The sequence below is a fragment of the Lonchura striata genome, chromosome 2, assembly GCF_046129695.1.
Source record: "Lonchura striata isolate bLonStr1 chromosome 2, bLonStr1.mat, whole genome shotgun sequence".
Classification (NCBI taxonomy): domain Eukaryota; kingdom Metazoa; phylum Chordata; class Aves; order Passeriformes; family Estrildidae; genus Lonchura; species Lonchura striata.
In genome coordinates, this window is record NC_134604.1 from 63547953 (window position 1) to 63572386 (window position 24434).

At 40.1% G+C, this 24434-nt stretch overlaps 1 protein-coding gene across 1 annotated transcript in view; it reads right to left on the reverse strand.

Annotated features, from left to right (window-relative positions):
* Nucleotides 1-15336, reverse strand: part of ATP7B (ATPase copper transporting beta) — a 30766-nt gene extending 15430 nt beyond the window's left edge. Inside the window, exons 1-10 of the mRNA XM_021526599.3 lie at nucleotides 14819-15336; nucleotides 7078-8305; nucleotides 5323-5559; nucleotides 4055-4218; nucleotides 3105-3266; nucleotides 1978-2054; nucleotides 1457-1631; nucleotides 722-955; nucleotides 445-536; nucleotides 198-325 (exon numbers count right to left, since the gene is read on the reverse strand). Coding sequence (XP_021382274.2) covers nucleotides 198-325; nucleotides 445-536; nucleotides 722-955; nucleotides 1457-1631; nucleotides 1978-2054; nucleotides 3105-3266; nucleotides 4055-4218; nucleotides 5323-5559; nucleotides 7078-8305; nucleotides 14819-15067 — 2746 coding nt within the window. The 5' untranslated portion in view covers nucleotides 15068-15336. The remainder of the gene's footprint in view (nucleotides 1-197; nucleotides 326-444; nucleotides 537-721; nucleotides 956-1456; nucleotides 1632-1977; nucleotides 2055-3104; nucleotides 3267-4054; nucleotides 4219-5322; nucleotides 5560-7077; nucleotides 8306-14818) is intronic.
* Nucleotides 15337-24434: the final 9098 nt, after the last annotated feature.

Sequence of the window (24434 nt, forward strand, 5' to 3'; positions counted from 1 at the left end):
GGCCAGACTGAGAGGAAAACCTTCAGTTTTTTAGGGTGTGCACAGATGCAGGATTTGAATTCAAGCTTACTAAACCACAGCATCCATTAAGGTGGGCAGCTATTCAGACAGCAGTGTTTGGGTTGGGTCTGTTCTCTTTTCTTGTAATAAAGAATTCCAGAAGATTTCACTTCTTTGTGTAAGATAAGGGAAGTTACCAGTAATGAGAGACTCATCTGCCATAGAATTGCCTTCAATGACCTTTCCATCCACTGGGAACTTTCCACCAGGAACAACTTTTATAATATCACCCCTTTGAACCAGTTCGACAGGTACTTGCTCCTCCCTGCAAAAGACACAAGTGGAGCAGGCGGGTTACTTATGCCATCCACTTTCAGATTAACTGGATCAAGCCTAGTCTGTGATCCAGGCAGGCTGAAGGGATTTTGATTCATAAATGCATACCTGACAATAGAGTGGCCAGGTCCAAGAGTCACCACAGTGGCTTCCGTGGCTTGAAGAGACATAAGCTTAGCAAGAGCTTCAGAGGTCTTACCCTTAAAAACAGATTAATGTTTAAGATACATTGAGATATATAAATCTTGATGTGTACTTAACACAATGAACTCTAAACAACCTTTCATATTATAGATTACACCAAAACCAGCTGACTCAAAATTCCTCTGGATAGTTTATTCCACTCCTATAATAAATACACAATATTGGTGTGAAGATGAGTTACCTTGGCTATGTGTTCCAGCCATCTGCCAAGCGCAATGAACACAAACAACATCGGAGGAGTGTCAAAGAAAGTGACAGGGCTTTTCTCTGCCTTTTCAATGATTGCTACTATCAGGATGACGCAGGAATACAGATAAGCAATCGTCGTGGCCAGCACGATGAGCACGTCCATATTGGCTGTCTTGTGCCTCAGTGACTTGTAAGCTTGTACATAAAAATACCATCCACCAAGGAACTGTTGGTGTGAGCAGGGACAGACTCATATTGAGAGCAGTAACCACAGAGTACATAACACTGCCAGAGCAGAATTAAAACCATGTAGTACATAAGAGAAGGCATTGCTGACCCAAGCAAATTTGTTACTGATGTAACTTCAGGTCTACTAGGGAACTGTTTCCATTGACATCCCTTTTTTCTCAAAACCAAAGTATACAAGGCATAGAAAAAGAAAGTATTTACCTACAGCTACCCAATTAGCTTGTAGATGATTAGGTATCTATTTTAATATTACCTTCTCCACTTAGAAAGTATCTGATGCAACTTTGATAGGAGTAAGAGCTATGCATAAAAACAGAAAGAATAATTTGCAGAAAAGTGCCACTTCATTCATGTAGGTGGTACAGACAAAAGAGCAGGCCTAATCCACTCAATCTTTTAATTTCTGTCTTTATCACATCAGATTACATAAATGGGAGATGCATAGAAAGTAAACCCCTAGGAAGCAGTATGGACGTACCTGGACAAAAGTGCACAGGATAAAGAACAGAAGATTCAAAATAGATAATCCAGGAATGAGGTTCTGTTCCAGCACCTTAGACCCATGGTCTTCACCACTGGGTATTTGCATATAAATCATTATGACTACAACTGGGATACCAAACACTAGGCTGAATAAGAAAGATTTCCTCCACCTGAAAAAGAAAAACTGTAAATCCATGGGTTTTTTACACCCCACTCAGGCCCAACTGTGCTGGTAGTGCAGGGCTGGGGTTATTAGCATTGTACTAACACACAGCTTTGGGATATTTGCAAAGATCCAGTATTTTGGAAGAGCTTCGATGTCTGCAATATGTTTAACTGTACAGACTTCTGGTAGTTAAAAACTAAAACTAATGAAAGCAATAAAAGCGCAAATGGTAAAATTAAATATGTTTTACACAAGACTAACCTAATTAACTGGGAAAAGTGCTGGGGGGAGTAGAGTTACAAGATATGATCTAGACATGTTCTTTAGTGAGAGAGAAAATAAATACTTACTGCTGTATTTCCTTTTTATGACTCAGATTATGTGCATTTGGAGCTCTTTTAGCCACAGAAGCATGAAAGCCAATTTCCTTTTTATTGAAATGGAAGGAAAGATAAGTTAGTTTTGATGAAGCTAACCATAGTACTTAAAATACATTTAAATTACACTACTTTTAGAAGAAATATCATAAAAAGACACTGTTCCATGTTTAATAAATTCCAACCCTTTATTTACTTTTAGATTCTTCCAAAACGAGAGGATATTTCAGTCAGTAGTCAAAATTTGGACTGCAAAGGACTTCCAGCACCTATACATGAACACAGCGTATAGATGCAGTAAGTGTCCAAGCTCTCAGGCATGGGGAGCTTCCACTGAGAGGTGAAATTCTACTGCACTCCGCCTAAAGGAAAATAGATGCCCTTTCACCCCCACTGGAATAATCAGGAGATATGGGACATACCACAAAGGAAGTTAAAATGCACAAGCTACTGGGAGCTAGACAACCATAAAAGGCAAAAAGTCCCTGCTGTCCTCCTGACAACTCACTGCATGCACCTCAAACAGTATGATCCCTCCTGGTGGGACAAAAAAGAAAAAGGTTTTCTCCATATCTCAGCCATCACAACAGTAGATTTTATGATCTGTGTGATTACTGGTAAACCAGGACTTTTTCATTTAATATCAGGCTGTATCACAAGCTGTTTCCATTTAAAAATATGTAAGGATAGATGCAAGTGTGTACAGAAATATGTAATGCTTGTGGCATGAGCTGTGGCAAAACTTCTTTTACAGCCTTTGTCACTGTCAAGAGAAAGAAGTATATTTTTATGAATTAGCAACACTTCACTGAAATGACTGTGATTCTACACACAGAATTCCAAGGAATGAATATATGACATTTTTGCCAGATAAAGATAAAAAAGGTTTATTTTGTAGTTTTTAGTGTGTGTTTTTAGAGTAACAGCTGGGGAGCCTGTGCATTCCTGTGGAGTACAGCAGCCTCACCACAGGAGCATAAAAACATGGCAATAACTATGGCATCTACAAAATCAGTGAAACCTCTCAAATATCACCTGCTTTTCTTCATTCTAAGTTTCACCATGTAATTGTCCATACATAAAAAATTTCCAAAGCCTACCTTGATTACTTTTATAATATCTCGTGGACCAATAATTTCAGGATCAAACTGGATGTGAGCTTTGCTAGTTGCAAGTGCAACTGAGGCAGAGAATATGCCATTTGTTCTCATGAGTTTGGATTCAATATTGTGAACACAAGAAGCACAAGTCATCCCTGTAATCTAAAAAAAAAGACAATTTTGGGTAGTAAGCAATGTCCCACATTCACCCAATATTTGTGGGTGTACTTGAGACAAGGCCTCAGCATAAAGGTTTCATAAGCTGTCTTAAATGATACAAAGCTGAGAACATAACTATCCACTTTTATTATAAAATTGTGCAGATAGCAGAAATAATCGCAGCCATGTATTTGCATGGCAGCACTCAGACATGCTATTAATTATAAAAGTATAACTAATATGGTTCTATCAACATTGCCAGAGCCAAATTCTGCACGTGTAACTTCATCTCTCCTAAATTTTCCTGTGGCTTCAATAACGCATGTTACTATTTTGTGATCTATTAACACAGCAGCAGACTGTTGTTCTCTGTCTTGCAGTAACTATCTGTCAGAGAATAAAAATTAGTATTTGAGGAATCCATACTTCAATAAGCAATTTACTAATTTTACTGATTTTACCCAAAGCTCCTAGACCTCTATGCAAAATCCTTAACATTCACAATATGTAGTTGTTGACAAATTCTCAGTTGTTCAGTCTGTACTGAAATGCCTTAATGGAAAACTTCTGTTTCATTTCTGCTTGCTAAGTCTGTACACAGAACTATCCCTTTTTATTTCAGTGCTTTTGGATAGGTTCTTCTAAGACAAGCTGATTTTGTCTTTTCAGCAATTGTAAAAAAGTAGTGTCGCCAGCCAGAACTGCTGAAGCAAAGCTATTTGCAAGAAAATGAGTCTTCCACACCTGACTTTTCAAAACCAAACATATAATTTCAAATACACATGACTTACAAGAAGCTCCACTTGCCCTTCTGTTTCTGCTTTATTTTCCATAATGGTAGCTTCAAAACCCAAATTCTGGATCAGCTGTGCTATTTCAAGAGGTTGTATGAGTTCTGGCTTGTATTTTATCTCTGCTTTACCTGCCATCAGTGCTACCAATACTGAAACAATTCCTGCAGTGGTAAAAACAAAGAATATTAGATAATGTAGCTCCTTTGATGGAAATAAAAATAAAATATTATAAGTGACTCTCAGTGAGGACTGCAACAACTTAGAGATATTATAAGCCTAATGACTTCTCTCTGCCTCCTTCTAGTGTTGTTCCCTAGTCACAATAGCAAAGTTTTCACAGAGATGCAGCCACACTGCGTTCCCCTTTAGCAATGAGAGGAATTGCAACATTTACATAGGGAAGGACGTGAATTTTGCTGTGATCTAATGAGACAAAAAGGATGTTTGGAAGGAACCTTTACATCCACTGCTGCAAGATCTACCCTACACTCCTGTAGTTTAGAACGAGCCCCACAGCACAATGCTACACCATTTTATTTTCCTGTTCTCCACCCCTCCTTATTTTTTTAATAAATAAAAAGCCCACAGAAATCTACATTTAGAATTGAAAATCGAAACATGAAGATGACAAGGCAAAAAAAAAATTGTTTTGAAGAGCTAATGCTTTTTTTATTTCTAAATCAAGGCAGTGAGACCACCACGGGGATACTGGGGAGAGAATAATCAATAAGCAAAACCTCCCAAAGGCATGCTGAAACAAATGAAATCGGACTTTGCTAAGTCTCATCTGTTAATCTTCTACATGGCCAGAGGAAAGGCAGCCCTGGCCTGCAGACTTCTAGACCAGTAAACATCACTGTGCCTAAGCTTACCCTGGCAGTGGAGCCATACGTTTGTTTGCACCTGCTTGTGCAAATATGCCCGAGCATGCCTGAGCTCTTGATGGCTCTGGGGGAGATGGATTGCTTTGTAAACCAACAAGGCCCTGAAAACTAAATGGCAACTGTTTCTCTGCTCTTGTCTTCAGACTTTTTTGAAATTTTTATCACTTTACAACCTGCTACAAGTATGTTCATCATGTTTGCCCACCAGTGCAATAGGATAGTTAAACAGTGACATAGCTACGTTAGCACTAAGAAAGAGCATGAAGTCTATTTAACTTCCAGATGTTGTATGACAGCCTCTCCTTTTATTCTCATAGAATATCTTTTCCATCCCATAATCCCTTATTACTAGACTCATTATAGGAATCTTAAATTTATTACCATCTTCTTTCTGCAAATTTCTTTCAATGGTAGACACACACGATGCACAGGTCATGCCTGTGATCTGTAAAACACACTTTTCTTCTCTGGCTCCACTGAGCTGGTTTGACCCATCAGGGTGAGGACTGTCTGGAAGAGCATTCGAGACATTGCCTTGGCGAGGAGGCTCTGGAGCTTGAGGCTGCACAGCAGCTTTGCTGGCATCAGGCTGGCACCTCTTTTCTCCAGTGGCAGTATCTTGAATAAACGCACAATACACTGAACTATTTACAGTGTGACTGGATGACACAAAAGTACAAACAAGTCACATTTATCAACCACAGAAACACTCACAGTTGTTTATAAGGTAACACAATAACCTTGGTCTCTATATGGAAATAATGTAGGTTGTTACAATGCTTATAAAGCTACATATTCACTAGTACCACTTGCGTGACCATCTAACTCTGCAGAACTAGCTTTCCACATTCAGATGGCAAATGATTCCCTCCAATATAAATAGCTAGAGCTGTCAGCTACCTTCATTTGATAAAGATATATTGGTATCTAGAGGGTCCTTATCCAGGACAGAGTGTAGTCCAGTCATACCTATTCTGTCATTGTTGCCATCTGTGTAGGACTCACATCACTTCATCTCAAACAAAGAAAACAGCAAGCTTCTCAACAGGTTTCTCTTTATGGCACAGTATTCACACTACAAGTACTGCAAAATGAGTATTGGAAGCACCCCAGAGATCTGAACACAAACAGGCCTCCTACAAACATTTTTATTTTTTGCCAGGTACTGAACAGATGCACAACAGCTCCAGCTGTGTTCACAAACTACCTCCCTGTGTAAAGGAGCAGGAGTTGCTTCCAAACGTGTTAAACACAGGGGGGTCCCTCCTTTTCCAGATGAAGTGGACGGTCTCCTACCAACAAATTTTAAGCCAAACCAATTATAATTAAACACCACATACAGGCCCCTCCTCATTTGTAGTAGAACCACAAATTCAGAGGGATTTGACCCATGAGAGAAGTGAATAGTATGTGGTTTTTAGTGATCAATCTACTTAATTTCAGGTAAACTACATCAGTATTTCAGAGCAAATATGTTTAGTTGAAGCAGGTGAAAATTTCCACATTAGAAATTTGCCAGAGAGGAGATTGTGCATCAAAATAACTTTTTAAACATTGAGCACATGTACAAAATGCATACACTGATGCAACTGCCAGTTGTAAAACATGTAAAAGCAGCTGTTCCCACTAAAATAGTACCTGCATTTTGCCACTTACCTTAAAGCAAGGTTTAGTGAAGTAAAGCAGACAAAAATACTCAAGAAATAAAGGTCAAAGGCTAAAGACACTGAAAATAGGTTTTAAATGAAAGAGACTTCATTAAGTTAGTAGATTTTAGTATTCTTGAACATAAATGTAAACATTTAGCTTTATAGATCTATGTACAGCAGCCTGTAGACATAGGAGGAAACCTACTTTGGGGATAAGGAGATGAGCTATTTGAAAGGCATTGTACCTCAGACTTTTTGGCTTCATAATGTAACTCAGCTCTTACACCCACTGCAGTTATTTAGGGCTGAAACAAGGTGCCTTACAGCTGAAAGATCTCTCCCTTGCTAAGTCATGTTGGATCAGGCCAGACATTCAGAAGGGACAATGTCAATGCGATGCTTTACGAGTTTCTCTCCAGGAATCTCAATACAGACCTTGCATGACCCACCTTGGCATGCTACCCACAGAAAAAAAAACCACTGTTACCTGTCAGCACAGAGGCATCAAATCCCATGTCTTCTATGGCAGCTCTTAACTCTTCTCCACTTGTGACAGCTGGATCATAGTGTATGGTCCCAGTACTGCCAGCAAGGGAAACTGACACGTTCTGCACTCCCTGCCTCTGTGATATGGCCCCTTCGATGGACTTCACACAAGAATTGCAGGTCATGCCATCAATCTTAATAACAGCTGTATGTGTCGTGCCTTGTGGTGGCTGTCTGACGACATTGTATGTGAAAGCACCTGAGGGAGATGCTGCTTTATTTGCTTCTGAACCACTAAGGAGGCTAACTTTAAAGTTCCCAGGTGGAAGGGATTCAATGGCTTGCTGCAGAGCTGACAGGGTGATTAAATCTGGGCTATACTGTACCACAGCACATTTATTCTCCAAAGACACTTTAATACATTTTATGCCAGGAAGATCTGATATATTTCCTTCGATGTTTCTGACACAGGACTTGCAGTGCATGCCCTCTATCTGTACAGTCGCTGTTGCTGTGCTACTCATCTCAGGGACCAGCAGATCCAGCCCATCACTCTCGAGACTTGCAGATGTCTCCTTAGGGTTTGCATTCTGCAAGCGCTGGAGATCAAGGGCACCCAGCTTCAAAGGGGCTGATTTACTTTTAATGGTGCAGTCATACCCCAGGTCACTGATGTGTCTCTTGAGGTCCTCAGGCTGAATGATGTAAGGATGGTAAGCAATAATTGCTTCTTGGTTATCAAGTGACACCTTGATTTTTGCTACACCATGCAGTTTCCTAATCTTTCCTTCAATGTTGGTGACACAGGACTGGCATGTCATGCCTTCTACCCGAAGCTTAGCTACCGCTTCTTTCAAGCTTGGCAAATTTACAGTTGCTGTTGTCAGCTTCTCTTCTGCTATGCTGGCATCAAAGCCCATATCCAGAATTTCCTGGCAAATCTGTTCAGGGCTTATTTCCAACTGCAGATACTTGATAACAGCATTGTTCTGTTCAAGGGAGACTTTAATTCTCAAAATGCCCTTCACCTTGCAAATTCGGCCTTCTATTGACTGCACACATGATTGGCAAGTCATTCCCACAATGTTGACTACCATAGTATGCTCTTGGGAAGGTGGAGAGGACATGGTTTCAGAGGTCTCCTCATAGCCCATGTTGTCGAAAGCAAATTTATGTTTCATTGTAGGCTTCAGCTCACAACCAGGAGGAGAATCAATGTTAGACAAAGCCTAAGGAGAAAGTGGAAAAGAAAAATAAATGCATGTGTCCTCAGCTCTGCAAAAGCAACAACAGTCTTCATATGCTCTCAAGCACATACTAGGAGTGCTCTCAAATTAGTCTATAGGTGAAACATTATTTTCCAACATTATTTTACACTTTGAATATATTACCAGTGAGTTATGCCCATGATGATGAATCAGGCTTCTGACAGTCTATTGAGCAGCAATTGAGAAAGTACTGACTAGAGATATAAAAGCAAAATTTACTCAGTATTCCTACCCCAACTAAGTAATTTAAGATCTGAGTTGTCTGCAGCCACAGGATACTTCCATCACACAGCCTGAGCTGCTCTTCAGAGCACACTGTCACTGGCAGTGTGTCATAGTACAGAGTACACTGACTGCCTCTCCAAAAAGGTCATAAACTGGCCCAGTTTTGCCAACCTGCTACTTCCCAGGAAGAGTTCAAACCAAACCAAAGAAAACCAAAAAGCCCAAGAAAACAGAATCATGACTGTTCCAGAAGCCTGAAATAAGTTGATGCAGGGAGGGTCAGCTGTATGATACTTGAAGAGCTATATGCACACACACAAAACCTAGGCTCTCTGCATTTAATATGAATTCCTTTTAACTTGAAATCTGTATCTAACAAAAAAGCTTGAAAGACACAGAACTGTAAGCAGATATTTTCACTATGGTTTAATTTTTTTACCTACTTCTGAGACGCCTAAGACTATACATTGCGCTACAGTAAGTCATTGATTTGATCCAACACTGATTTTCAGAGTGGCCAGTACTGAAACAGGTTAGCCAGAAGTGAACTATCTCTCAGTCAGATCATAGGCTCTGCAATACTGGAACTTTACAGCTGAATGCACTCAATTCAATTGAAAAATAAATATTTTTAAAAGTGCCAATGCTTCTCACAGAACAAGTATTGCGAGAATAGTCTGTCTCCAGTTGCTGGAGCCATGTGATGAGAAAGATTGAAAAGGGCAGGGACAAATCCTAGATTGTCAGATTTCATGGAAAAAACATGAAAATCCATGTCCATGATTTAAGGTAACTTTAAATACTAGATATCTACATAAAAGCTACTAAGATAAACCTATTATCTTGCCTGCAAAGCCTTGGGCTCTCTGACATTCAACAAAACACCTAATGCTGGGCATTACTGCTGGGAGAGCCTGGAGAAGGGCCCACTGGATCAGGCTTAGTACTGCAGATCCTGTTCCAATGACCCACAAGAAAACTTCCTTCTCAATACCACAGCATGGATGAGAAGCATTTAGGCTGCTTAGTAACACTAGACTGCATCCAGTTCATTAGATGCAGTATTCAAAATTCATTAACTTGATTTTGTTTCACGCTTAGACAGTTTGGGAATAATGAGGTCTGGGGTCACACAAACTGAAAAAACATAAGACAAGAAATTTGTTTTCAGCCTTTTCTAAACTGTATTCATTAGAACAGGAGAAGGAATGAGCAAGTTCAACTCTTCAAGATTATGGTGCAGCCCCTCAACTATCCTGACAACGAACTGTCCCTCCTGCTCCCCACCTTCTCCTTGGTCTCATGGCTGCACTCCAGTGATGCTGGGGAAGAAGAGCCAGAGGAATATTTTAGTCCTGGCATCTCCTTTTGCCTCCTTCTCCCACAGGCCTGGTAGTACCCAGGACACTGCTCTCCTTGCATTTCCCACAAATTAGTGAAATCCCCAATATATATGGAAAAGTGCCACAAGCAACTCCTTTCAAAACAAAGCATTAGCAGTTATTCAGACTTCCCTGCAAAGGTGGTTCCCTGTTTAAGCACCACAGAAAGACAACCAGGACAACCCCATTCTTGTGTCATCCGATTGCTGTGACTTCCCACAGTTTGAAATAATAACCTGGCCTTGTGTATGGGAAGCAATCTTGTCTGAAAACAGCCTCCCATCTACCACATTTCAAATGTGGTCTAAACTCAAACTCCCATTTATTGTAAATACTGCCTCAAGAAGCATTATGTGAACATTGTCTGTCATCCCCTCTTCCCTGTCCCCAGTGCCCCAAGGACACTGCTTGCAGTGGCCTGCTCTGATCAAAAACACCCAGTGGAATCTGTTACAGAAGCTCACCCTGTGATGTACTTCAGCTCACTGGACAAAGGTATTTCACCTTCTGCATCTTTGATGAAAGAGAGCATGAGCAGAGGACACGAGCATCCTCCACTCTCTGCTTTAATGCCTGTCTGGTCACCACTTGCAGATGAAAATCAGGAACCGTCAGAGGCCTTATGTCCTCCACTGTGTTCCCTCCTCTCCGATGCTCACTAACTGTCTCAGTTTTCCTGGTACCCCCCACAAGTGCCAAAACATTGAAGAATCTACCCCCAAAACCAAGAAAATGTGTGCAGGTACAAACACAGTATTTAAAAAGCCTTTAGTATTGTTTTTAACAGCTTCAAAAAAAAACTCCAAGAAACAGCATAGGCAGAAATACATATATGTGTGTATTTGCAAGAAGAGTGTTTCTACACCAGATAAGAGGAAAACAGCAGATTCACGTTAGGGCACAAAGATGAGGCGTACAGAAATATGTCCACAATTTTCCTTAGGCACACAGTGGTTCTCAGAAAAGGGTTTCCTGATACCAGCTGACAGCCACACATAAAATAGCATCTATGAGGCTGTATAGCAATTCAGAGACACTATCTGCAAGAGGATTAGAAAAGCAATCACCACCAAAAATGCTTGAGAGTCTCAGGCACTGCCCCTTCTGCTTTTTTTCCGCCCAGAGAGAAATATGAACAAAATAATGGAAATGCATCTGACTCTACATCCAGAAGGGAATGTGTGAAAGAACTGGCCATAGTTACTCTTGTCTCCACACCAAAGGAGAATGGCTCACTTTTAACGGCAGGTATACACCAAGTCTATTTGCTCTACCAGTCTCATACATATTTTCACCGTATCTATATGAAGTATATGCAAATAATTACACATGAAATGATGCCAATTCTTTCTCTCTTTTGTTCTGCATGTAAAAGTTGGAACTGAAAGTGCACAGCAGAGTGAGTCTCTACTCTGAAAACTAACAAAGTTATGGAGCTTATATTAACAATACAAAAAATTTGAAGGAATTTGAGAAATCATTGACACAGAATCAGTAATAGATGGAGAGATCTTTGAAGAAAGCACCAGAATTGGTTGGAAAACACTTGCATGTAGAGGAGAAGCTCTGAACCAGACTCAAGAAGAGTAGCAAATGTGCAGGAGCGTGGCACCTGAAGCCCACATCCCAGTATGAGGATTTCAAAGCAAGAAACAAGGCATGAAGAACAACCCTTGATGTCTCAAACAGGAGCTGTAGCACTCATGCTTGTCCTGGGGAAAAGCAGGGCTTGGGAACAGCTGGAAGAGGCAGAGGCTCATGCTCCCCTTTCAGACTGCCTCCAGCCAGCAGGAAGAAGATGATCCAACAGGAATATGCCCTGGGGCCGGACTAACTTTTTGTGAAAGCATGGAGGTAGAGGTCTCCAGCAGGGAGATGCTGCTGGATTGGAAGCACCAAGTCTCAAGACCTGGTTTGGCACAGAGCATCTAGTGTTCATGGCAGGTTCATTTGGGAAAGGCAGTCTTAGCCCATGGTCTGTATGGCTGGTGGGCAAACCCACCCTTAGAGGCCTAGCATCATGTTGACCCATGGTACCCCAAAACAGGGTCCTTCTTTTGGATAATCCCATTCAAATATGCAAAGGCTGAGAGTTCAAGCAGTGAAGGGATACATAATAAATCTGAGAAAAACAACTGAACTCAGAAAAAAAAACCAAAGACACAGAAACCATGGTACTGGGTAGGACCCTCACACATGCACACATGGTGATCCATGTCTTGAGAATGAATGCAACACCATGGCTGTGAATTCAACAACGTTTGTGCCTTCTTTGGCTTCACAGCTCAGCTACCAGCCAGCCCTGGCTGAGTCCCCATGCTGCCTCCATTGATGCATTTCATGGTCACCTTGTGGGATGGCCTGTCACCAGGAAAGCCATCCCTCTACCTGTTTCCCAGGTGCAGCCACCTCCAAAATGCCACAACAACACTCCTGGCCTCTGCAGCACGAGGCTGAAGTTGTGACAAGTGCACTCCACAGCTCCCTGAGCATTACCCACACTAAGATCCAGCACAGCACTGCTCCTCTCTGCTCCTCCAGCAAGGCTCTCCCCCTTTCTCTGGAACTGCTCTCCTGCCCTCCTGTGACTAGCCTGCAGGGATGGCAACTTTCACATCCTAAAACTCAAGCATCAGATTCCTCAGTGATGCTAGGCATCAGCTGGGGCCTGGCCCACTCAGCACCTCCCCCTCTGCCTCTCCCTGCCTGCTCATCCACAAATGCTGGAGGTCGCTGAACCTCTCATCCACTGTCCTGAAGTTTTGGGCTGCTCTTTTCCCTGTATCTCTGTGGGTTGAAATCAGTTATCGCCCTCTTACCTTTGAGTGCACAACTGCTGAAGAATTATCTTATCTGTGTTTTACCCTCCCTACTTCCTTCTTTCACAACCGTCTGATTCACGGCTTTGGATTCAGGCAGCAGAAGCACACAACTGAAAAACCACACACTAATAATTAAACGCTTCAGATGTTTCCCAGTTTATTATAGGCAGACAGTGAACAACAAAATGAGGGCAGAGAAGCCACAAAAACATCAAAGGTCACGAGTCTTCAATTTTTTGCCAGTAACAGCAGCACTCTGGCACACAGAGTACCCAGCAATTCTATCCTTATCCTCCTTAACATTTTTCAGTGCATCTCGTTAGAGTATGTTGTTTAAATGTATTAGATCATAACTGGTTTGTCTTTCTCCCCTTGTCTCCCAAAGGAAGATTAACAAATGTCAGTAGCTACTATATTCAGTAACTACTTACAACACAATTTGTTATTTTTCAAACAGTTCCTGAATCTTAAATAAGGAAAAACATGAATATCAAGATTCAATCAGATTATTACTACAAAGCAGCCTTTATGAGCCTTTTGTTTCCAAAATACTAAGTCGATTTTACTAGTGCTTCTGCCAAGGGACTCCTATGTCCCATCTGGGATCAGGCTTCTCTAACAGAAGAAACCTGAATATCAAGATTCAATTATATTACTACTACAAAGCAGCCTTTATGAGGCTTTTGTTTCCAAAAATATTAAGTTGATTTTACTAGCGCTTCTGCCAAGGGACTCCTGTTTCCCATCTGGGATCAGGCTTCTCTAACAGATGATAGGGAAAGATTTAGGCAGCTGAAGTTAGTCTTACTGAAATGACCTACACTGTAGTCAACAAACCACAGAGACTTTAACAGGCACTTTTAAATTAAAGGAAGCTATGTAAACCAAGTTTGGCTTATGGGAAAGGGGAAAGGTTTGCTGTAAATGAAATGTGTCAAATTTAGAATTAAAACAAGGCAAACCTCTTTGTGATGTTCTTCATAGCACCAGTACTTGCAACATATATGTCCCAGTGAACTGAATACAGAGAAGAGATCCTTTGGTAGAACAAAGCCATTTATGTCATGATTGTTTTCTAGCAAATATTTATAATACAAGAAGTAACTAGAGGCAGAAAAAGCCTTCAGGTATATTTGGTCTCTTACGGCTGTTATTTCATTCCAGTCTAATACTATCTGAGCCATTCTAGCCATACATACTTTCAAAGAACATGAAAACAAAGAATCACAGAACATTCTGAGTTGGAAGGGACCCACCAGGATTATCAAGTCCAATTCTTCAGTAAATGGCTCATGCAGGAATCAAACCTACCACTTTGGCATTATCAGTACCATGCTCCAACCAACTGAGCTTTGTTCTGAGAATTTATTTTCCTTAAATATTCACAATATTCACTCATCCAAACTACATTACCTCAGTGTACATACATTTAAAACAGCAAAACTCTTTTAAAATAATAAACCTCATCATGTTTCTTTCAGCATTGATCTTTCTAAGAATCTTCCCCACAGCAGTTAATCTCCAGAAATACCACAGTTATATACAACACTGAATTTTTTCAAAAAGTTGCTCAGATGTATTTATCAAGAACTTCACTAGCACTCACTTACTAGACATAAAAAACTACTTACCTACAGTAAGGACCTTTTAATGTTTCTGCAATTTCTGTCACTCCAAACTAAGCTTCTGTCAAACTACTGGAGCAATCGGAGCTCAAAAGGAGAAATACTATAATGTTTCCTTCCTAAGAATCACCACTCTGTATTATTAGAGGTGGAGCTGAAACAATGCTCATTAGCTTCTACAGCATAAGTCATCATTAACATCTCATTTCAAAGATTACTTTCAGAGGATCCCCAGAGGACTTTTTGTACTGCTTGTTATGGGGCTGGCAACCACGCTGGGGATTGAGACAATTTAGATAAAGGAGGTTTAACTTCCTTTAATATACAACCCATGTCCAACAGGCTTTGTTTTAAATTCACCAGTTCAAGAACACCACTTCCAACATGCACAAACAGACACATACCCCTGTGCTCACTGACCTGCCTTTCATCTGTATTGACTTCTGTCATTCCCGTGGAGTAACTCCGCAAAACTTTCTCTTCTTTCTGCAAGTTACTGCTTGCTTTTACCGGAGATGCCGTCTTGGACTTTTCACCAATAATCAGTAGTTCAGGCACATCACAAGCTGCCTGCTGTTTACGAATAGACACCAAGGATATGTTTCTGTCGTTTAAAGTAGCTAAGCAGGACAGTTCCCTTTTCATTTTATTGTCCAGTTTTCTCTCCATTATTTTTCTGGTCTTTAAATATTGCAATGCCAAAAAAGGTTTCACGAGAGCAGTTATTTGGTGTCCTACAAGCCACACTTCTTTCAACTACATTTACAGCAGCTTGAAGAGTTCTGCCCGTCTAATCCATGGGCTTATTAGGCATTCATCAGGAAATACCAGATGCAACCTGCGATCCTTATGTAGGCTGCTTGCTGCACTCAGCTACCTGCTCTCCCTGCCAGTTTAAATGTTTCCCACCAATTGGCATCCCTCGTGCTTTCCCAGCTGCGTCCGGCACTGCTGATCTCTGCACACGGCGTTGCTGCAGGCTCAGCCAAGGCTGCCTTTCACAAGCTGCTCAAACATGACCTGTGTGCAGCAGCCAGCGTGTAACCAGCCCACACAGACAGGCATTAGCTCCTTGTGGCCATGTGCACAATCACACCTCCTACACAAGGAAAACGCTGCTCCATTTCCTCCTTCTGTGGAATTACCAGGGGTTTCTTGGATAAAATGAAGTCCCTTCTAACACTGAAAACATGCCCATGATTACCTAATTAAATAAGGCTCCTAGACCAAAGGTCTTTCCTTAATTCAGGGCACAAGAACATTCATTCTTTGTTTCAAGAGGGAAAACAAAAGAGTGAGTACAATATTTACACATTCTAAAATGTGCCTCTTTACCATCAGCAAGCTTTACTAAAATCCAATGAACCAAACAAAATTAAATGAGCAATTAGTGCCAGAAAAGCAAGGAAAAAAATATTCTCCTTAAATTCTCAGGGCAACAGCAGGAACATCTAATTTAGACAGCCGGGCATGCAAGGGGTACCACCACTAGAAGTGCCTTGAGTCAAGCCTGAATATATTTCTCTGGGATTGCCCAGAGCAAATTCACAGCACAATGCTAATGCAGTAAGTGGGGTCTCCTGTTCCCAAATCCACAGTAGTGCAGTCCACTTCTGAAGGCACTGCAGAACAGGCTCATGCATTTATGCATTTATAAGATTTATAAAATATAACAGATGTTATTATTTATTTATTAGCAATTTCCATCCCCCTGCCTGTGCAGTGGCATCACTGCACACGAAAGCCTTAAAATAATTGTTTTAAATTTAATTAGAATATCTTGGACTTGCTGGAAAAAATAACAAATTTAGGCAGAGGTTAGAGGGTAAAGACCTCAGCATATCTCTGTTGTGCCACACAAACCTGAGAGATAAATGACAACACTCCACCTGACAAAATAATTAGTATAATATTTATAATTTCTATAATGTGCCTCTTTACAATCAGCTAGCTTTACCAAAAACCAATGACAGGACCAATTCAGATTCTTCTTACTTCTGAAGGCAGAGGTACACCCCTTACATCCCTGTTACATAGAGACTGGTCCAGAAAGCCACCATGCAGGACATTAGCATCCAAGCTTCTCTCCCTGTCATAACTTCCTCACAACTATGGATCCTCAGTTCTTGGGAAAAGAAAGTCTTCTGCCAGGGAAGCAAAACTCCAAATACTGCTGCAGCACTATTCTGCATCATTGTCTTAATACACATTGTCTTAATACAAAGAATCAGTGACAGCATTAAACTTTTTAAAGGGCTATTTTTAAAACATTTTGAGAAACAGCCCTTCTAAAGATGATTACTACAAAGTGTCTGTGTTTGCTTTGCATTTATCAAACCAATTAGAGCCACATCTGATTTCAGTTCAAACACTTTAGTGAAAAAGAAAATTGTGCTAAAGGTGATATAATTTCAGGAATTGCTGGTTTTAACTGGTTTTGAAATAAGCAATTGAAAATGACACAATTTGACTTATGTGAAAAACTTCAGTAAAATGTTTAAGTACCAAAGCTAAGTCTACATACTAAATACATATATAAATTTAAAAACTACTATTCATCCTTCTAAAACAAAGGAGGCCTCCCATCCCAAATCAAAGATATTCAGAAATTCAGCTCTGTGTTCTAATTCCAAATAATGGCATTTTCAAATTAATGATTTTCTAAGGGAACAGGAGTTCCAGTTTCTGACCACCAATAAAGCATATATTCGATCCACTCATCTCTGACAGTATCTTTGTATTAAAAATATCCCAAACCCTACTGAGCCTGGGGTTAGTTATCTGAGCATGTAACTAATATTCAGAAATATATTGTGATCAAAAATAATGTAAAAACAACTTAGGTTTTTTTTCCTTTATTTCAGGTTCACCAGCAAAGCTCAGCTTAGACTGAGAGAATAACAAGATGTTGAATAAGTATCCAATTCCCAATTCCCCTCAATTGCCATTTTTCCCCCTCACAACTTCTGAGCAGCCCTAAGATAAAAATCCATTTGTTTCTAATAGCAATGAAGAGAAATTCTTGCTCAGTGCCCCACAGTCCTTTGCTTTTAGCAGAGTCCTGAATACTGATTTGGAGATAGAGAAGAAACACACATGAAGTTGCATTTTGAGCACATTTCAGTTTATCCACATTAAAAAGAAGGATGTAACATAGGAAAAAAGCTTGCTATAGTTCTTCAGACAAAAGGGGTAAGATAAATTCTAACCACTTTAAGTACCTAGTTTAGCTGTGGTCTGGAGCAGAGCACTGGCAAAAGAAGCCTGTGCAGCTGACAGTCTTGAGCAGCACTTGGAGAAGAGGCACCAGTCACAAAGCAGAAACCACTGAGAATCTTTTAAAGCTAAGTACTTCCTATTTACATTAATACACAGGACTGAAAGCTCAGAGGTTCTGCCCCAGCTCAATCACTGCACAGCGCTCTTATGGTTCAGGAGACACTTCAGGAAGGGATCCAATATTGGCACTGAAGGCTGGCAACATCTGCCAGGGAAGTGAGGCAGATGCTTGGAATTAACCTCTGCCATTGGCTGCTGCTGCTGCACTCCAACATACTGCTACTGGTTTCTAAATTATTTTCTCCATTCTATTTCAATTAATTGCCCCTCTACAGTCTAAGCCAATTGTGTCAGCTGCAGACTGAGGGTGAGCATTTTACTTTAGGCTGAAATAGGAAAGGCAATATTGCCCTTCTCATCTGATAGCAGTACCACGCTGATTTAAGGCAGGACTTTGTAGAGCTTAGTATTTCCACCAGAAGGATTTATTCTGGCTTGGTAGTATGAAACACAGATGACAAATAGAAAACAAACCTGCTGCCTTCACAGCTTTCTGCTAGTGTTTGGCAATGGTGTTTGCATTTCAAGTCAGAAAACACAGGACATTCCAAGAAAAATAAATGCCTTTGATTTAAATGTTCAAAGCTGATTAAACATGGGTTTTCCCCTTTATTTTACCTGTATTATCAGACTACATGATAAATATACAAGAACAATATGTTCTCATATAAATTTTGTTTCCCAGGTACATTCATCCTTGGTTTTATAGGATACCCTGGCCTGTGTCTAATCCCTCTACTTCTGTAACCAAAGAAAGCATCTTACAATGTCTTGAAAGATGGGTTGAAGGGAAAATAATGGGGACTGGGAGGTTAGAGGGTCATATTTCTTTAATCTGTGTGGGTAAAAATGAAAAACAAAGTTCAGTGAGAAGGAGCACATGCATTGGCTGTAGGTTACCAGGAACAAAATGCTGCACACCTTAGGAGCACAAACACTGCAGGAGCTTGATGTATCAATCTGAGAGAGGCGTGAAACAAAGAGTGGAGCAGCACAGAGGTGTTGTGGTCATGCCCTGTTTAAGACAGTGCAGCTAACAGCAACTAAGCCAAAAGAATGTTCCAAATGGCGAGCAAAAGCTGACCTTTGCTTCACTAACTCAAAATACATATCACTTTTCATGCCCCTGCACGTGCTAACGGACTAAAACCTGTACATGCTTTACATGTATGACTGTAGTCTCTCAAACTACATTTAAACATGGTATGACATCAACTTTAAGTTTTCCCTTTTTCCCTTCCCTCAAAGAAAACAATATAGATATAGCTTAAGTGGGGCAGGAGGCTAAAGGAGACTCCACCTTTGAGAATGCCTAAGAAGTAGGATTTGAGCACTCAGCTATACTGAGTCCTTTTTTGGGAAATTTAAAAAGCAATCTTGCATTTGTAACCATAATTTAGCCCTATAGAGCCATTTAGCAATTGAATGTCTTTGTCACCAGCCATATTATTAATATTTTGTGTATTCACACATGATCCTCAGATGATGCATTTATCACCAGCAATCTAGTAACAACCTGCATTTCCATTGCTCAATAAATGATACTACCTTGTACTTGGCCATGAGAGTTACTGAATGCCAAAAGACTTCAGATCTGGCTGCACAAGCTCTTTGAGCACAGCCAGACTTATGGTGAATTGCAGTGTTCGTGCATTTGTAACCACGATGCTTCTTACTGAGCACACCTGGGCTTGCAGAGACACATTGGCTCTGCATTTCTGATGCTTTGAGCTGAATTGGCTACCACTCAGCTGTCCCCAATCTCTGTGATACCTGAGATCCAGCTGGACTGAAAGGGGATTATTTTGTGCCAAATCTCCTTCCTCTTAATGCAACAGAAAACTTAGCCTTACTCTTAAGGCAACAATCCATCGGATAGATGAGAGGAACTGGTTCAGTTATGTGCACTTCATGTCAGTGCCAAAAGGGATGTATTGGTATTAACACATCACCCTAGAAATCCGGTCTCCTTTGAATGTTAATTATGTTCCTGCTCTCCTCTTCAGACATCATTTTAAACCACCAAAATACAATCATGCAATCAACACAAAATTCAATCATACAATCATCACAAATACAATGAGGCATACAAACAATGATATGAGGCTAAACCACAAGTCATTTCATATTTGACCATATTTTGAGTTATTCCTAATTTGTCTTCAGGATAAAGTCAGCTAAAATGTTTGAATTCCTCCCCCCTTTCCCAGTCTTAGCAGAGTTAGATTGTATTTGGTTTTAACACATACAATTCAACTGCAGGAAATGGAGCATTTCATTAAAAAAAATTTTAAAAGGGAGGATGGGGAAGTAAAGTAAAAACTCATAGCACAAACAACAGTGCTGGCAACTCACATATATCAACAAATTACTTAAACATTGCTTGAGAGTGAACCTGGGAAACACCCAGCCCTTGTGTGAAACAACTATTTCTCCTCTGTCAGGGCCCTCCTTATACAAAAAGGGAATTAATTAGTAAAGATATCCACTTTTTCTTCAAACAAATCCCTGTACTTGCTCCATAATCATTTTTAAGTTGTACTAAGCAACTCAAGCCTCCCAGTTCCCCCTACAAATCAATCAGTCGCACCTGAAGATTTAGTGGAAGCTCAGTCATATTCATGGTACAGAACTACGTCCTTTATTCTCCTAACTGACATACTTCTCAGTGAACATTAAAAAAAAGGCCATACTTCATTTTTATTGAAGAAGCAAAAAAACCACCTCTTTACCTACGTTTGCACCTAGTTTTGAGCCACAAAATCAGAAAGAACTCTTCGGCCACAATCATAAGAGAACTGGCAGCAACTAGATACACAAGTGTTTCTATAGCATAAATGGTACAGATATTTCTTTTAACAGACAAAGAAGCATGATCATTATTTCTTACACTATAAGGAAAAAAGGAAACTACAGAAATCTGAAATAAAAGGAAACAAAATCCTACCTGCTATGATTAAAATTGCTTAAGAGTTGATGACCTAATTTCAAATCAAATCTGCTCAGACCTTGGCTTCAGTTTTTCAGGAAGCAGACTCAATCTTCTCCAAATATTTAAAAAAGGTTTGTTTGCTCAAAACCAGCAAAACTCAATGAAGTCCCTTGTTTGTAACAGGGCCCCAAAACTCACAGTGATCTTTTTCATTCCACAGCTTTTTGTGTGATTGCAAATTGCGTGGAACTTGGTACTCTGTCTGCTTTTAGAAGTGTTGGTTTCATCAAGATAATTTCTGTTATCTGTTTATACTGCAGAAATTTGTTTTCAAGACCTGGAAAAAAAACATGAAGCTGATCTTACTATCACACAAAAAGGCACACCTTTTGGGTCAAGGTTTAAGTGCAAAGAACAATTGCAATCAGCATTAATTCATTTGACTCAAGGTTTCCACTACTCTGCTTATGCTCCAAAGATTTTAAGAAGGCTGGCAGAACTTGTCAGGCACTGCCACAACAAACCCAGTATTTTTACTTCCGTGTTTCCAACCTAATTTTCTGATCTTCTCCATGATTTGCTCTTGTTCAATGCTGATTTTGTCTCACAAAGTTTGTGCAAAAGCTTTTTAGAATTTCATGCAGAGAAAAGGGACTTGCATTTTATCCATTTTAATTGCAATATTTAAAATACAACTTGAGAATGAGTAATATTACAAAACTATTTTAAAAGGCTAATTTGAGAAAACAGAAAGAGCTATTACTTGTAAATTAATATTTTCTGTCCACATTTAGAAATAAGAAATAATTAGGGCTATTTCTGCTTCAAATTTGTAAATTTCTCAGTATTTGTTGTAGCATTTAAAAAATATCTCCTACACTTACTTTGATTGATTATATAAAGTGATAAGTCTCTGAATTGTGATTTAAGTAAATAAGAGTATTGATTTTTTTAATTATTATTTTTTTCCCAAAGTAAGCAGCCATTCACCCTGTAGCAGCCAAACTAATACGATGAGGTACCTGGAACTACGTAAACAGCATAAAGCCCATTATATTTGTCAACTATACCAAAAAAGAAAAGAAAAAAAAACCAAAAACAAAACACAAAACCAGAAACTGGTAACTGATGTAAGTTTGTATTTCAGGTTCTATGGCCAGTCAGCTGCTCAGCCTCTGAATTCAAGAAAAAAAAAGACAAAACATTATCTTGTGTTTGCATTACGGATGCCACATTTAAAATACAAACATACTGTCTTTGTCAGGGCAAGCTAGATACATAAAAGCAAGACCAAATTCAGTTTCTCTTAACAATGATTTCTGTTTACCTCAGACTGGCAGAAAACACCTACATACACAGAGAGGAGTTTCCAGAAACTCCCAAATCTCTAAGTAAGCTTGAAAGCTGCACACCTCACCACAGCACCTCCAACACAGTGTTGTGAGCAAAGTCCTGTCTTCTTTCTCGCTGGTCCAGGCAAAATTCTCTCTGGGAAGAAGGGTTTCCCCTTTTTGTTTGGTTATTTTATTTCCTTATTCCCTGGTCTCTCTGTGGACTGGTTGAAGTTACTGGGTAGAAAAAGGCAAGACGGTGTTAGAGCCCTCTCTGTGATCTCTTGCAGAGAGCACAATCTCTCAGGTGAGCCTGTGTCACAGGGCTCAGGTACAGCCCCACCAGGTTGGCATGAGGGCCCTTCTCACCTGCCTTCCACCTCCTGCCCTTTTGGACTGTGCCATGTGCTGCCAAGATAAGGTGACTGTCCTTCCACGAGCGAGCAAACCACAGCACCGCTCACATGCCTCTGAGCTCAGCATCACCACACTCATGGTGGGACTGAAGGGACACGAGGTGCAGCAGCTGGGGCCTCCCCAAATACAGTGCTACCCTTAGGTGCACTTTTCTTCCCAATTTAGAGTGGGAAGATGTGCCAGCTCTCTGGCTGACCTACTCTGCCACAACAGGCAAGAAGCGAGGAGAGGAACCTCTGCTGAGAATATGGAGAAGGGGCTTTTCTGTTTCCAGTTGTCAGAGTTCAAAACTAACATATGTGAGCTGTGAACTTACATTTCTACAAAAGTTCCATCAATTATTTGCTATCCAGGGCTAAGAACTATACAACAGTGCCCTGTTCAGGTCAAATATCTTCCATAAACTTACAGTTAGCTCTCAGAAAGAGCCAGTTTCTAACACTGGAAAAAACATACTTCAAATGACTATGAAAGTTAAGTAGAACTTGCCTGGATAGAGACACACTGATTCACTGCAAAGCCTTACAGAAACTAAAATGAGAAATAAAAAAAAAAAGTGAAAATAAAAATATATTTGCTGTCATTGTTTTTTTATTTTATGTTTGTTTGTTTTTTTCCTGCTGGGACACCTGATAATAATTCCCTATAGAATAATGTCACTGGCAGCCTACACTAATTCAGTAAGAATTCAGGTACAAGTGTCAGAACTAAAGCAACAGTCAGGGATGAAAGTGTCAACACAGGAAACTGCTGCTAATTTTATGCAATCTCTTTCATACAAACAGTTGCTTTGAAAAACATCTAAGGGAAATGGCAATACAGAGTAAACATATTTCTGTTTGCAAGTATAAAAATACTGTAATATAAATAAATAATAAAAAATAAAATATCTGAAATATTTAACACCTAGACTGAAATACAGTTAAAATCCTGGTTTCAAATGCAGACATGTTGTCTCAGGCTGTTTCCTGCAACACACACTGGATCATCATGACTCAAACTCACTGTTAAAACATCATTCATTTATTGCATGAGGACACAGGGGAAACTGGAGTCATCTGACTCCTAAAGAAAGAGTTCCTGGGAGCCTGAGACTGTGAGAAAAGGAAAACACAAAAAGCTTTCTAACTCTGAAACTGAATTTATTCAGCTCTCAGCAATACTCTCATTTCCAGAGGTCACGTCAGTCTGTTCTCTAGGCAAAGAATGTTTCTTCCAAAGACACATTTAGCCAAAACCAATGCACTCTGCAGCTCAGCATAAAAGAAGGGAGTTGCTGAGCAACCATCTGAGATTTATTAACTGCTCTCAATTCCTGGAAAGCATAGATGTTAGCCATGGAAATTCAGGCTTGATTCATTTATCATTCCCTCCTGGTACATCTGCTTATTGAAAGAAAAGGTAATGCAGCAGGGAAATACTTTTCAGCAGCCCTGGTTTGCTCCCTGAAAGAGAATCTTTGATTGAATTTACTTCACCAACCTTTCAAGCCTTCTTCATCCTTGGAATAGAAATAAGTCAGAGGAGGTGATGAGGCACAGTATCCACAACTCTCATGCCTGGACTAGCCAAACAGTCTCCTCCAACTCCTTTCTGTCCTGCACTGCAGGCAGTTTCTGGCTCCTTTCTCTTTCCTAATCAGTGCCAAGGAGCCAGACATGAGCACAGAATGCAAATCCTGCTTTGTCCTGGCTCCATGTGAAACAACTTGGATTTTCATCTGAATAGCACTCTTCCTTGCTTCCTGAAACAGGCAGAGAGGCTTGCACAAACATAGGTGACAAAATGCATGCTGAACAAGCCAACACAGTGAACAGTTCATGTGAACCTTTTAAAGTTTGAAAAGGGAAGCAGCTCATTCAGTAAAAAAATTCATAGTGAAGTTTTACAGCTCCCTGAAGACTTTCATAGTTGATCTGAGCAGGTGTTAAGGTATGACAGTGAAAAAGGTAGTTCCTTCATGATCCCCTTCATGTTCAAATTAGGTGCAGATGGCCACAGATATTATCTGTAGAGA